The sequence below is a fragment of the Eptatretus burgeri genome, chromosome 6 (assembly GCF_056783735.1).
Source record: "Eptatretus burgeri isolate ZD-2024b chromosome 6, Ebu_testis_v1, whole genome shotgun sequence".
NCBI lineage: Eukaryota > Metazoa > Chordata > Myxini > Myxiniformes > Myxinidae > Eptatretus > Eptatretus burgeri.
The window spans coordinates 69828155-69842555 of NC_140966.1; the positions used below are offsets into that span (position 1 = coordinate 69828155).

At 41.5% G+C, this 14401-nt stretch overlaps 1 protein-coding gene across 3 annotated transcripts in view; it reads left to right on the forward strand.

The window, feature by feature from the left end:
• PLK4 (polo like kinase 4) overlaps nt 1-10994 on the forward strand; it is a 162861-nt gene extending 151867 nt beyond the window's left edge. For all 3 annotated transcript variants that reach the window (XM_085885559.1, XM_085885560.1, XM_085885561.1), the window contains 2 exons: nt 6633-6739; nt 8165-10994. In XM_085885559.1, coding sequence (XP_085741685.1) covers nt 6633-6739; nt 8165-8255 — 198 coding nt within the window. In that variant the 3' untranslated portion in view covers nt 8256-10994. The remainder of the gene's footprint in view (nt 1-6632; nt 6740-8164) is intronic.
• Nucleotides 10995-14401: the final 3407 nt, after the last annotated feature.

Here is a 14401-nt window from a genome sequence, read left to right on the forward strand (position 1 = left end):
GCTAGAGATTCAAACCTCAAAAGTTTCAGATGAATCTTTACCTTACGCATGCACACACCTAGTTGCATCAGTCATTGTCTTCATCGTCGGATGCTGTATCTTCAATGTTGATGTCCTCTGAAGTTGGGGTAATATCATCGTCGGCATCTATAAGAGTTGGTGCTGTATTGTTGCAATTGAGACAACTGCATTTATTGCACATTGAGGTACAAAAGAGCCCAAGTTTCTTGCAGCTACATGTCATGCTTCTGCAACCATCTGGTTTACACCCACATGCCACCATGTTCAGCAAAGTGTCGGGTGCAACAGCAATGTCTGTTTCTACCGGGGTAAGAGTCCCGTCCTGAAATCGCCAGCCCCATTCTGTTGGCGATAAGGAGTTACCCATCCATTCCTGGACGGTAAGATAGGCGCGATATGAATGTTGCTTTGCTGCAGCACTAGTTGGAGGTAGACTTTCTAGCTGAAAGGATGAACTCAGGGAACTGCGACCGATTGCCCGTTTGTATGCGATGTGACGGTAGTCATCAAGAGATTCAAAACTGCTGGCTCCATAAAGCTTAAGAATGAAGCCTTCCCCAGCTTTTTCCACCTCGTCATGGGTGCTTCCACTGTTTGTGAAGGTATCCAGCAAGTCGTAGTCCCGCTTCTTGTGCACCGTGTTGAAAGCTTTACGCTTGCCCTGACGATAGATCGCAGAGACCGTGTCACATCCCGTCACAGCATGAAGAAACATCAAGTGATTTCTTGTGTCCCCTATGGCATGCTGAATCTCATGAATGTTGAAGACCGTGACAGGATTACTGCGGCATAGCATGTACACATCTGTGGAAGAGGTTGCCCGAGCAACTAGCATTACCAGTAAGTCTGTGTCCGTACCAACGACAGCAACTGGCACATGTTCTGACTCTGCCAGTGCTAGTGCTGTGGAGACAATCAGGGTGTCGGCGTCTGCTTCTGCCTGGACTTTTGGAAGAACTCAAGAGGTCTTATTGGTACTTGCGTGCTTCAGCATCTCTTAAGATGTATTCTAATGAGTTCCTCATACTTCAAAACATATATGTAGACATTTAAAGTGTGTTTTGGGGAAACCTGCTTGCAAAGTTATGAGAAAAACAGAAGAGGCGGCCATTTTGGACGCCATCTTGGATTGCGGAAAACGCTCAAGGAGGATTTATGAGGACTTTTAGTATGTTATTCTAGACATATTCCTGGACCTATCCTGAAAAAATCAGCTTGTTACCAAAAATGTCCAGGTTAGGGCCTATTTTGACTTAATGCTCTTGGACTAATTTGAAGGACGTGGGATTGGGGTGGATTAACAGGGGTGGAAAAGATCGAGGTTTTGGATGGGGGAAGATAAGAGGTGGTGGGGAGCAGCTGTTTTGAAGGCCTGGAGGGAAGAATTTGATTGAAGAGAATGTGGGAGTTTATGCCAAAGGTGGGGAAAAAGAGGAATGAAGGAGTGAAAGTGATTAGTGATTTTTGATGTTGGTAGTTTTACCAGAAGGGGGTTGTTGGCGGACCTTGACCGCCCTGCAGAAATATGGTGGGGACATATCGCAGACAGGGGAGGGGAGGGGGGGTGAGACTGGAGAGGAGACGATAAAAGACAGAAAGACCACCGACCTGCCTGTGGCGAGAGAGTGTGAGGCCTAAAGACTCAGCCTCATCGTGGGAGATACCAATAATCCTAAATGCCTTGGTTTACACAGCGTGAAGCCGAGAAAGGTGAGAGACAGGAGCATCAGCCCGGAGGGGAGAGCAGTACCCCATCAGGCTGTGGAGGAAAGCTTTGTATGTGGTCAGGAGCTCAGGTGGGTCGAAGAAGGACTTTGCACGTCGGAGGATTCCCAGTCGACGACTGGCTTTGGAGGCCAGGTTGGAAATGTGGCTTTCCCAGGAAAGATCATGGCAGATAGTGAGACCCAGAAGCTTGAATGAAAGGACTTCTTTCAGAGGATTGCTGAAAAAGTATGGGGGGGGGGGGGTTTCGAAACGGTCCTTTCGGAGAGACATAGTGAGAGTGTGAGATTTGTCCGGATTGAAAGACATGTTCCACGTGTTGGACCAGTTTGTAATTTTATCCAGATCTGCAGTGAGCAAAGAAGCTGCAGCTTGCCAGTCTGAGGGATGACAGATGGTACGACAGAGGGTGGAGTCATCGGCATAGAGATAAGGAGGATTTTCCAGAGTCGGAGAGATCATTGATGAAAACCAGAAAAAGAACAGGGCCCAGAACGCTACCTTAAGGAATTCCAGCCTGGACAGGAAGAGGGAATGAGAGAACTTCATTTTGGGCCACATGTTGGCTGTAACAGGAGAGGAAGTCTGTGAGCCATGAGTTGGGATGGCCTTGGATACCATAGGAAGAGAGTGTGGTGAGCAGGGCAGGGTGCCAGACCGTGTGAAAAGCACGCGATATGTCTAGGGATTTGACTTTGATTTCATGTCTGGCATCGAGTACCTCCATCCATTGTTGGGAGAGCAGAAGCAACATATCCAGGGTAGAGTGACCTGATCTGAAACCAAATTGATGATCGGAAATCAAGCCATTGGAGAAGGGGAAGGATTTAATGTATGAAGTGATGATGGATTCCATAACCTTACTGATGATTGGGAGAAGGATGATTGGTCTATAGTTTCAGGGATGTGTTTTTGCAGCTTTTTTATGTGGGGCGGTAATGTTTGCTGATTTCCAAGCAGATGGCAGATGACCTTGAGCAAATGAGAGCATGAGTAGAACAGAGAGAGGGTGAGCAAGAACAATGGAGCAGGTTTTTAGGACATGTGGGCTGATGCCGTCTGGACTGGTTGCAGGATCTGAGTCGAGGTTTGACAGAAAGCACTCCACCTTGTCAGAAGAAAAGGACACAAGTCTAGGGACAGTTGGGTGCGACTGAGTAAGGTGGGTACAGAAAGGGATGGGTTTCGGACACACGATTTAGATGCAAACACCGAGGTTAGCCATTCAGCCTTTTCATGTGCGGTATCAGCAGTGCAGCCATTTGAGGTAAGGGAGGGGTGGAGGGGGAGCATACGCCAGAAACAGATTTGATTAGATGGCACCAGAATTTGGAGGAGGGAGAGAGGTTTGAGAGCTCAGACTTGAGATTTGAAAGATGTTGTTTTCTGGCTCTCCTGAGGGTAGACACACACTTGTTCTGAGTCTTATAGAAGGAACTGAAATTACCCTCAGTTGGGTTTGCTTTCTATGAGGCAAAGGCAAGTTGTTTCAGGACAACTGCCTCGTCACAAGCTTCGGTGTACCATGGAGGGTAGGACAACTGAAGATGAGAGGGGATAAATCTGCGTATGAGGGAGAGCAAGTTTCTTTGAAAGAATTCCCAGGACGAGGTAATGTTGGAGAAAGTAGCGATGGGAGACCAGTCTAGAAGTTTGATGGCTGCTTGGAGTCCCTACCAGTCAGCCTGATTGAAATGCCAGACTCACCGGCGCTGACGTGGTTCTCTAATAACAGCCAGAGAGATGTTTACTTTGCCAAGCACATGGTCAGAAGAATCGATTGGAGCGGAGGAAGAACAGCAGATATTTTCATGGAAATTTGTTAAAATCAAATCCAGAAGAGATGGAGTACCATTGGTTAAGATCCGGGTCGGGAAGTTGACCGATTGAGTAAGTCCCAATGAATTGAGAGAGTTGGAATGAGAGGATAGAAGTTGGTCCATGTTTTCAGATAGTGAGATGTAAATGGAGTCATCACTGTTTGATGGACGGTACAGCACACATAAATATGAGGTGGGAGTGGAGGGAAGCCATAGCCAGAGGTATTCCTGGGGATGTGGGGGAATGATGTCATTGCACGGAGAGTGAGGAATGGAGTCTTTGATGAAGAGAGCAACTCCTCCACCAGGACGAGGCTCAGGTCTGTCATACCAGAGGGAGTAACCAGGGAGAGAAACTCGGGAGTCAGAGACGTTTTGAGGGAGGAAAGTTTCTGTTTGGCAGACATGTCTGGTTTGCCAGTAGCAACCTGCATGGAAGGATGGTTTAACTAACAGTAACGGTAAGATGTCGAAAGGTAGGATGATAATAATTGGGAAGGCAAGTGTCGAAGTTTTATTTGATTTTATTATGAGAGTACGAAGAAGGAACGCTCACCAAAAAGGATATTTATAATTGTAGTGGACATTTTGAGAGATTGGGAATAAAGTTGATGTATAGACATCTTTAGGAGCACATTGCTGGGATCTTGTTGCATTTAGTTCTCTGATAGAATATGCCTTGAAATGGCCAACAACTCATTAAACTTGATGCTTGGGAATTTTTTCATTTGAAAAGACAAGATGTTAACTTGAAAAAAATTAAATCCATTGTCCCCCAAAAAACTGAAACCTTGTGTGTAAGAATCACCGGCAGATTGCTTGGGCTTTTATTAGCTCGAGCGAAACAGCCTATCTGTAATTTTTTTTTGCAGATATCTTTTTTTTTTGTCTTTTTCAAAAACAATGCATTTGATTCCTTTTGTGACCGACCTCGTGATCTGTTTTGTTTTGTGTCTTTGCATCACTGTGCTCTCCTGCAGTGTGACTGTGAAGCTCTGATAAATAATTCTGCTGAATTGCATGGACTTTCAGTCATCCCATGTTCACCATTTAATGTGTGATGTGGTCGTTTTGCACACAAAATCTAGGCTCAAGGAAGAGCGAGGTGTTAGTTGGTAACATTGCTCACAGTGAGGCAACAGGTAGATGCAGATGAAGAAGGATAGGAAGAACCATTAATTCTCAAAAAAAAAAATTATTTCACTACTTTGTGTTGAAGGACAATAGATCAGTTTAAAGAAAATTGGTTACAAAGCTGTTTAAAATATAATTAATGTAAGATTACTCTGTTCCTTTGGTCTCGTGATTAAGCAGGATGATGTATATGTGATCTGTGACTACAAAATGAGTTGTAAGTTGCTTTGATCTTCATTCTTCGAGATGGAATGGAGTGAAATGTAATATCATTCATGTTATGATGAGCATTAAAATTAAATTAGTTCTGCCAATTAGCTAATTAGGATTGGTTCACGATTCCAGTACACACAAACCTGTCATTCATTTCACCTGCACTAAAAAATATCAATGACTAATGATGTTTCAAAATGGATGAGTTTTAAAAAAAATCTATGAGTATTATTTTCAATTTTTCTTTTTGTCATCCGGCATCCTGACCCATGATCTTTATGACCCCCTCCCCTCCACCCCGCTACTCCACCCTCCCGTTAACCCATGCTTACCTAACCTTCTTGTTTGATTATGTTGTTTTCTCTCCCTCTCGCTCTCTCTCCAGTTTGTTATTCCTTTGCCGGTTGTCCCCAATTGTTGCCTCACTAGCCCAATGTCATTTTAACCTTGCTCTTCCATGAGCCTCGCTCTGATAGAAACAAAAAGAGGGGGGTGTTTTAAATAAAGAAATTGCAAAGAACTGAGCCAAGCAATGCATACCCCAATTTGTCATTGTGTCTTGACAGTTACAAAATTAGCATAATTGATTAACCCTTTTACCTATGAAATTATTCATGCCTTACTACCTATGTATGCCAAATTTCGTGAAGGTATCATCATTATAATTGCCTGTTGCTAAGGTGATTGTGCAGAATATTGAGCAAAAAGAGCAGCTCATCTTAAATGCTCAATTTCTGACTCACTTTTGTGAAAACTCTCAATGCATTTGCCTAAGACCGGAAAACCACACATCCTGTCATGGATTTGTTTTCAAACTTATTTTCGGCAAGTTTAGGAAACTTACATATCTCAAAAATATTTTTGTAATGGGTCGCATGTGGTTGTGTTGTTGCTTATTATCCCCACGCATTTTGAAAAGAAAAGAAAAAACGGATGGATATTTTAATCTGCTCCGTCTGTTTATTTGTTTGTCTGTCTGTCCGTCTATCCGTCATGCTATCTCCTCCTCGACGGTTGGGCAGAAATTCATCAAACTTTGTAGTTTTTATTACCACATGGCAAGAAGGTGCAACAGCAGTGTCATTGTTTTAACCCTGCCTCTCTTGGGTTGGTTTAAAAGGTCAAATGCCAAAAATGCAATTGCGGGTACATTTTAAAACATTTTCAAATGAAACTTTGTATATGCAATCATCATTGAGAGATGCATGAAATATGTTATGATAGTTTGGATTTTACCCGCAGTTCAAGCCCAAGGGAAGATTTTTTTTTTCCCCCAAAACGGAAGATTTTTTTTACTTAAAATTTGATATTGGGTCATTTGTGGTGGAACGTTTTGCCAACTTTCAACTTTCCTTTTGGTGGGAAGTGTGGGGATTTACGATGGTGCTTCATCGACTTCACTCCAGTTATTTTTATTCATGGATGGATTTGCATTTCTCGTGTTGTGTTGTAGGTATGTAGTGCACCATTTTTAATGCTTTGTCTGCTTTTCCATTATTGTTGCCTTTTGACCATGTTATTCTCCACTTTTCGTCACCGTCATGTTACGTCTTGTGTGTTGTGCTTTATCAGTGTGGTGAAGATTCGGTGAATGCCAGATAAGCAGAACAGCCTTTTCCTTGTATTTTTTTTTTTTTTTTTTTATTGTCAGGCATTTTGATAATGTTCATGGAAATTAATGTCTTAGTTGATTGTTAATATCTCTGTATGCCCTCTCAGCTGGTTTCTGGAGAGGTCTGGGTACAGTTCAACGATGGCTCTCAGCTTCAGGTTAACCCCTCAGTTTCAGCCTTCACTTTTACTACGTTGGAAGGTCATACCTGCAGGTGCGTTTGAGTGCATTAGCGAGTGGGAATTTACCAAGCGACCCTCTGATGTTAGAGATGACACATATATGAGAGGTGTTCAAAATGTTATCGGACCAAGTTACTCAAACTGGTCCAGGAAATGCCGTTGCTTTTTCTATTTTCCAAAATGTATTGAATGTATATGATTAATAAGAAAAAGGAATGTGTGTGTGTGTTGTTTTTCTTTTTTTGTCATACAGCCTCTTGACCCATGATCTTGATGATCCTTCCCACCCTCTCTCCCCCCATTAACCCATGCTTACCTAACCCTCTTACTTGCTGATTATGGTGTTTTCTCTCCCTCTCCTGTTTGTTATTCCCTTGCTGGTTGTCTCCAATTGTTGCCTCGGTCCCCCATTGTCAATTTAACCTTGCTCTTCCATGAGCCTCACTAAGAAACAAATGTGGGGGGGGGGGAGGAGATTTTTAATAATCGTGTCCGTGCGTTCATGTTTGTGTGTATGTGTGTGTGTTCGTGTGTGTGTTCGTGTGTGTTCGATGAGCAGTATTTTACAGAGTTTAAGACTTGTGTTGGAGCTTGTGCATAAATCGCATGCAGGCCAAAGACGAGTGCACATCAGTAATTTTACCTAAATACAAGAACATTTGTACATGGCAGCAATTGCGTGATTTCTTTTTCTGAGCTAAGATACCTGCATCATGAACCACGAGTTAACACAGAACCTCTAATAGACCAACCCATCTGTCTCGGGCATTTTGAGTCTGAATTCGGAGAACTTTTTGAATGGCCCATGTACAACTCCAAGACAAAAAGATAGCGATGTACTTATTGGATCGAACCTGCAACTGCCTTTATGCACTCAGCCACATGCATTACAAATTATTGAGATTGTGTCGATTTGCAAAGGCCCAAAACAAAAAGCTGTTTCACGAATAATGTTTGATTGCAGTTCCTTGAAGGTTACAGAATGCTGCTGTGGATTGATAATTGTGGATGTGGAACAAAAATAGAAAGTGTTGTTTTTTGCATGAATTGGTGAGTGAGAATGTGGGAAGAATGATCAAAATAAGAACCGTACATCCATATTTTTTGTTCGTACATTGTTCGTCCCCTGTGTCCTCCTCCCTTTCTCCTTTATCTCATTCCTCCCCATGCCCATTCTTCTTCCAAGTATCCCTCTGTTGTGTCATTCTACCCTGCTGTTGGTTTGTTTTCCCCCTTTTCACTGTTGTATTCTGGTCCATTCTGTGCTTGAGTTTTTTCCATGACCCTTGAATTCACACACAAAAAATTACTTGCACCCATGTTAACGATGAATATTTCTATGCAATGCCATGTTATTGTATTTTATCGACTTTCTCCCTACCGTTCTGAATTTGTTTTCATTGTAATGTTGTTGAGCCATAAATGTGTTCACTTTTCAACTTGCTTTTCCTTGGCAGGTTCAATCAGCAGGAGCCTCTTCCACCAGCTGTGAAAGAGAAACTAAGGCTGTTGCCATCCTTCATGGAACAGCTGATGTCAGCTCGTTGAGCAAGTCTATCACAAAGCTTAGACCTGTTATTGACAGGTGGAATTTGAAAAGCGAGATGTGGAGGAAATATCTAACATCTCAAAAGCAAAGGCCTGCTGATTGGCTAGTTAGGACTTCCAGCACCAGGTGGCTCTAAGGTTTGAGCATCAGGAGTCATAAACTAGAAGGAACCTATTATCTGCAGTCGTTCCCAGGCTTGTACAGCCTGCTTGCTATCATGAGAAGTATGCAGAATTGAGTTCTGGAGTGGTACCTCTTTGCCTATTTGGCAGGAGCCCTACTTATTTAAACTGAACCTAGACATTTTGGTTCTGGATATTTTATTTTAATGCAGAGCTAGCTTTCCACCTTGGAATAGCACGCATTCTACTCGAGCATGGGTCCCGGCTTGTTGACCAGCACCGTTATACAGAGCCAGGGATAAAATCTGGAGTTCTTCAAGTGTTTGTCCCATTCGATTCTCACGTAAAACAACATTCATCATGAGCACTTATCTGTACATTTCCAATTCTTCAGCAGAATCTAATGATGGATCGTGAGGATTTTGAAATAGAACTGCCACACAATTGCAGCCGTCATGGAGTGCTGGGCAAGTGCTGACTCGCCATGCCTCTAAAGGATTAGACCGGTTTTCAAACACATACCCATTAAGAGTTATGCAGTTGGTGTTGCTGTTTCTGCACTAAAACTCATTCCATGTTTTATTTGCACTTTTTAAAAATCCACAGTGGAGTCCCTTTAAACAGATGAGATGACCTTTGATAAGATATTTCCAAAAGGAAAATGCAAAATAATTCTCAAACCTATCCAATCACTTTTTTATTATTATTTTTTTTTGTGCTGTTAGTTTATCCAAATTTGTCTCAAAGACTTGTCATTTTTAAAGGGTCTCAAATGTACATGTTTGTTTCACTTCTGTGTATTAAATGTCATATAAATGGGGAGAAAGGATTTAATGTAGGAAGTGAAAGCACAATAAAATATCTTTGGTGCTACCATTTAAAAGATAATAATTTGGAGATTTCTTTGTGTCATTCTGCAGGAACAGATGTGATGTAATGTTATTCATTCATAAATTTTGTAACCAGTGAAACTGTAAGGGCCATATGCATATGTTATGTACAAAATGTGGTGACATCTTTGTACCTATTCCATTTCCTTCCCTTCCCTTCCCTTCCCTTCCCTTCCCTTCCCTTCCCTTCCCTCTTCCCACCCTCCAGTCTGTTCAATTTCTTCCACTTGTGCTCAAGTTTCCCAACATTCCTTCTCTTTTTTATATACCTCCCCAAACTCTATGTCCTCCCATTTATTCTTTTCTCAATTTATCTCCCTTCCTTTACGCAAGTTGTACATGCAGAGACGGTTTCCCCCGAGAGCATCAGTGACTTTTTCAAACGGGGTCAGAGTGATTTATAATTGCAGCATTTGATGTTTCAAGTGATGGCATTTTTATGTCTATGAATCATTTTGGGAACCTTTGAAAATTGACAAGTTTAGTACGATTGACCAAAGTGTGCTATCGAGTAAAGCTTTATGTTGTTGGCTATGTTATTTCTTGGGATAATGAAGAAAAGTGGGTGATGCAATATAAAGGAAGGTGGAAGATTTTTAAGAATGGGGAAACTTAAAAAAATAAAAATTGAGAATTTTTTTATGTTATTAGGTGAATAAAAGGAAAGATGTTGGGATGGATGGGAAATGTGTGGGACACATGATGAGTGGAGAGAGGTGAGCTGGAGAGTTGGAATGCCTTCCCTTTTTTTTTGTACTTTGTCGGTGGTCCCAACTCCCGAAAATATGGCGTTACTTGGCTGTTTGTTTATTTTTGTATCAAGTATTTCTGGTTATGATGATATGATCGCTCTCTACAATGTCAGGTTTACCATCCCCTTCTGGACTGGTGACTCCAAAGTGACCCGTCATTATTTAACTCTTAAAAAAAACAAATTCAAAAAAAACGATGAATTCGGAAGCTGAGGATTTTTAATTTTCATTATTTATTTTCTGTTTAAAAAAAAAATCTTCATTGTGGCTGGTTGCAAGATTTGCTTTTTTGGAAAAAAAGAAAAGAATAGTTTTCAGGACAAAATGTTAAAGTTTTAAGTGAAACGTCTTTCTTTAGTTGCTTTGGACAGTCTGGAAGAATGATGGTTTTACAATTAAATGTGTTTCTGCAGATGAAATGTCATGTACAAATCAGCATTTTTATATATATATATATATATATATATATATATATATATATATATATATATATATATATATATATATATATATATATATATATATATATATATATATATATATATAGATGTTTGGTACGACAGAACTTCAATATGAAGGATAGCAGCAAGTGAATCCTCCTTCACTTGCTGCGATCTTACCCTGGAGAGTGCAGCACGAAAAGCTTCGGTCACTATTATGTCGTGTTTGTTTGCATCATATATATATATATATATATATATATATATATATATATATATATATATATATATATAAACATATATATTATGCTTTATCATGATTACCATGTTGTGTTCAGTTTGTATTGCTGGCAATAACGATCCACATATTTCTGACCTCATCGTAATCTATGGTGGGCAGCTGATAATTTGGTGATGCCATCTTGAACTGGCTTTTTTTGTTACATTTTGTTCTCACTGACTTGTATATTCATGTAAATTTTTGTATCTTTTTTTTTCTTCATGTCAGACATAATATATATTTTTTTCATTTTTGCCAAGTATAATGTTTCTGCTTTGACACTGAGTGGCTCATTTATACTACCTACGTACAAATGTCATGAGCTTGAGGGCTGTCCACCAGCCCGAACGGTCCTAATGACCAGCTTTTTGTGACCTAATGGCAAGAGCAGAGAGCTCTTGCATTGCAAAATGCTAAATGTACACAGCTGCACTGATCAATCCTTTCATGTGCCGAGGTGATCAGATCAGTTTGTGAAGCCATGTTCTTTACAGGGTGTCTGTGCTACGAAAGCAGTTACTCTGTCTGGGGTTGCAATCCTGAACAGGTCCCACTCCGACACAGGAAGTCGGGGCAGGAATTTGTAATTTGTTAATTTGTGCTGGCGAGAGCTCGCCTACTCTTTGCAGAGGTCACTCTGGGATCTTTAACTTCCACCAACAAATGCCGGAGATGGGAAGCTCAGTTTAACATCAATCTGATGGATGGCACACACATTGATGAATCACCCTACATGTGAAACACCGAGATAGTTTATAGCTGGGCTGAGGCAATCCTGCCAGCCCACAGAAGTGAACAGAAAGTAAACATCACAGACACACCATTCATACAAAAATATCATTTATGTTCCAGAAGCAACACTCACCAGTCATGCTTGAAATATTCAAGCAAGTAAAACATAAAAACGAAATCTTCAAATTTGTATCAAAGCAAGATTTGTTCAAACCGATAACACAGCTTTATTCCCAACAGGTTTTAAACCATATTGATCTTGATCCTCCCTCTCTCATTCCTCTTTTTTAATGCCAGAGGGCTTTAAAATAACTTTTCAGATCTCTCTGTACATGTCACCTCTGCCTCTTCCGATATTATCTCTCTGAAGGCTTTCTTTCTCACTCAAGATGTTCAACTCATCTGTCTCACTCCCTTGTTACTCCTTCCTATGCTTTGATAGACTTGGCCCACGTCCTGGTGTTGGTGATTTAGTACATCCTCATAAATTCATTCCCCAAACCCCCTGCCCCCTCCCTGACCCCTTGAAGTATTTCTGGTTTTGTGTCTCCGACAATAACAACCTCTTGTTTCTGTTTGTGGGAAAGTATCCTCCCAGCTTTGATACATCCGCCTATGTGGCTCTTCCTTCAGTATATATTCTCTGCTGTCATCCCACCTCACTTCTTTTAAATCAGTGGAGACTTCAATAACCACCATGCCAGATGACTGGGAGTCAGTCCTCAAAGTAGTCTTTCAGTATTGTTGCCTCTTGTGAAACAGCCGCCATTAATCAATTTGTCACTTCTCCTCCTCAGATCTGTCCAAATTATTTGTTCGGTTTACTCCAGTCTTTACTGTTATTTTTGGCAACTTGTTAGTTTTTGTCTCCTTTGCGGTACTCGGAGAGCAACCAAGACGCCAACGTGTATGGATGGCATTTCGACAAGGCAGATTGGAAATCTGCTATCTCCCGCAGTGAATAGTCCATCGCCCCATCAACTCCCAACATCAACAGTTTGTGCAATTCCTGCAACCGTGCTTTCTTTCCACTAGTTCATCTAATCCACACTTCAATTATTCTAGTCACACAATTGCTTTATACTCTGGTACGTACAGTCCTTCGATGAGCCAGAGCCCAACATCAAGCTTACCTGCGGTCAAACCTCTCGATTTTTTGACTGCAGGAAAGCTTGATGTTGGACACATTCTCCTTCCCTACCTTTACTCTTAAATGAAGCAGTTTGCTCAGGAAAAACTTGAAAATCTTCACAGTCCTAACTAAAATGCCAAGATCCTAAATCTCATTGCTCTTTGCAGCAAGTCGACATTTTTCCACCAACGTTAAAAGGATCCCAGTCAATCATGATACCTGACCTGCTCTGAAACTGATCTTGATGACTATTTGCACTGTAACCTTCAAAAACGGTACTTTGGCTCTATCGTGTGCTCTTTCCCTGCTCTTCTCCAGGTCTTTCTCAGATGATCTGTCTTCTATCTTGGAAATTTGCAAATCAGGGGCCCCTACCCCATTGAATGGTTTTCAGATTATTTTTTTCTTCTGTGAGCAGAAACAATGGGATTTTTTTTTAATATAAAGTCCAAGCTCGTGGAAAAGCTCGAACACAGAATGAATCAGGACACAACAGAAAAAGAGGGGGGGAGAGGGAAACTCCAACAGCAGGGTGGAGGGACAAAGTAGAATGAAACTTGGACAAATGAGTGGTATGGGATGATGCATGAGGTGGATAAGATGGATACAGCCGCAAACTCACAGGAAGGGAAAACATGAAATTTTGTGGGGGGTGCGGAAGGGGCTGGTTAATGGGGGTACAAAAGATGGATTTGGATTGAGGACGATCTGAGATGGTGATGAACAGCTGTCTTGAAGACAGGAAGAGAGAAACGAAAGAGTGGAGGTGATCAGTGGTTGTAAATTTTTGGAGGTTCACCAAAAGGGGGGTGCGGGGTTGGGGGACAAAGCACGGAACGAGCAGAGGGTGAAGGACTAGAAAGGAGGTGGTAGAAGACTGAGAGCCGACTGACCTGTCTGTGATGAGAAAGGGAAAGCTTCTCTTTATGCCAGTCAAGATCTCCCTCTTGAATTTTCAACTCCATATATTCATGCCTCTTCTCATTTGTGGAGCCAACTCTGTATCTGTCCTGTTCCCCTCCCTCCAGTCTTTCAAGAGTGTTGTTCCATTGTTACCTCATTCTCTTGTTCATACCGACCCTGACCAGTGTGACCACTCCTCATTTTCATAAATGCCAAGGTGAGCCAATGAAAAAAGCCAATAATTCACAAGGTTTCGGAAAAGCGATGGGAATAGAAAACCTATACGCCAAGAAAACCTATAGAAAACCAAGACGCCAAGGTGAACAACGAACAGCTAAGATCTTGTGAAAAAAGCCAAGGAGTGGCCACACTGACTGACTCTCCCACTCTTGCTTTGCATCCCACTCTTCTGCCCCTTTCCTTTCTGCCATGCACTCCTGATGTAACCTATTTTTCAATGATGAAGCCGTCTCATTATTGTGTGGTCGCTAGACTACCGTTATTCTCAGGTTTTCCGTCTGTCTATGTATGTAATGGACAGCTCTGGAGGCCAGAGGAGTCAAGCAATTTTGATGAAACTTGACTGGTAGGTTCATACCAGGATCTAGTTGTATGCTTTTGAGCACCTTTGCTATGGACACCACCGTTGCCTAGCAAAGGGACTTTGAAATTTTTGAAAAAATCCGAAAAATATTTATATATATATATATTTTTGGAAAATCAAAAATCGGCTTCCGCACTTTTATGCGCACTAAAATCAACCTCTTTGTCAAAAAATTTCAGCCCTATCCATCAAAAACTGTACGATAATAGTATGCAATTATATAGCGACCACCCATGTCGCCTACCGGCTTGTTTGACTGTGTCCTTCCTTCTAACCATCCGTGTGTCTGT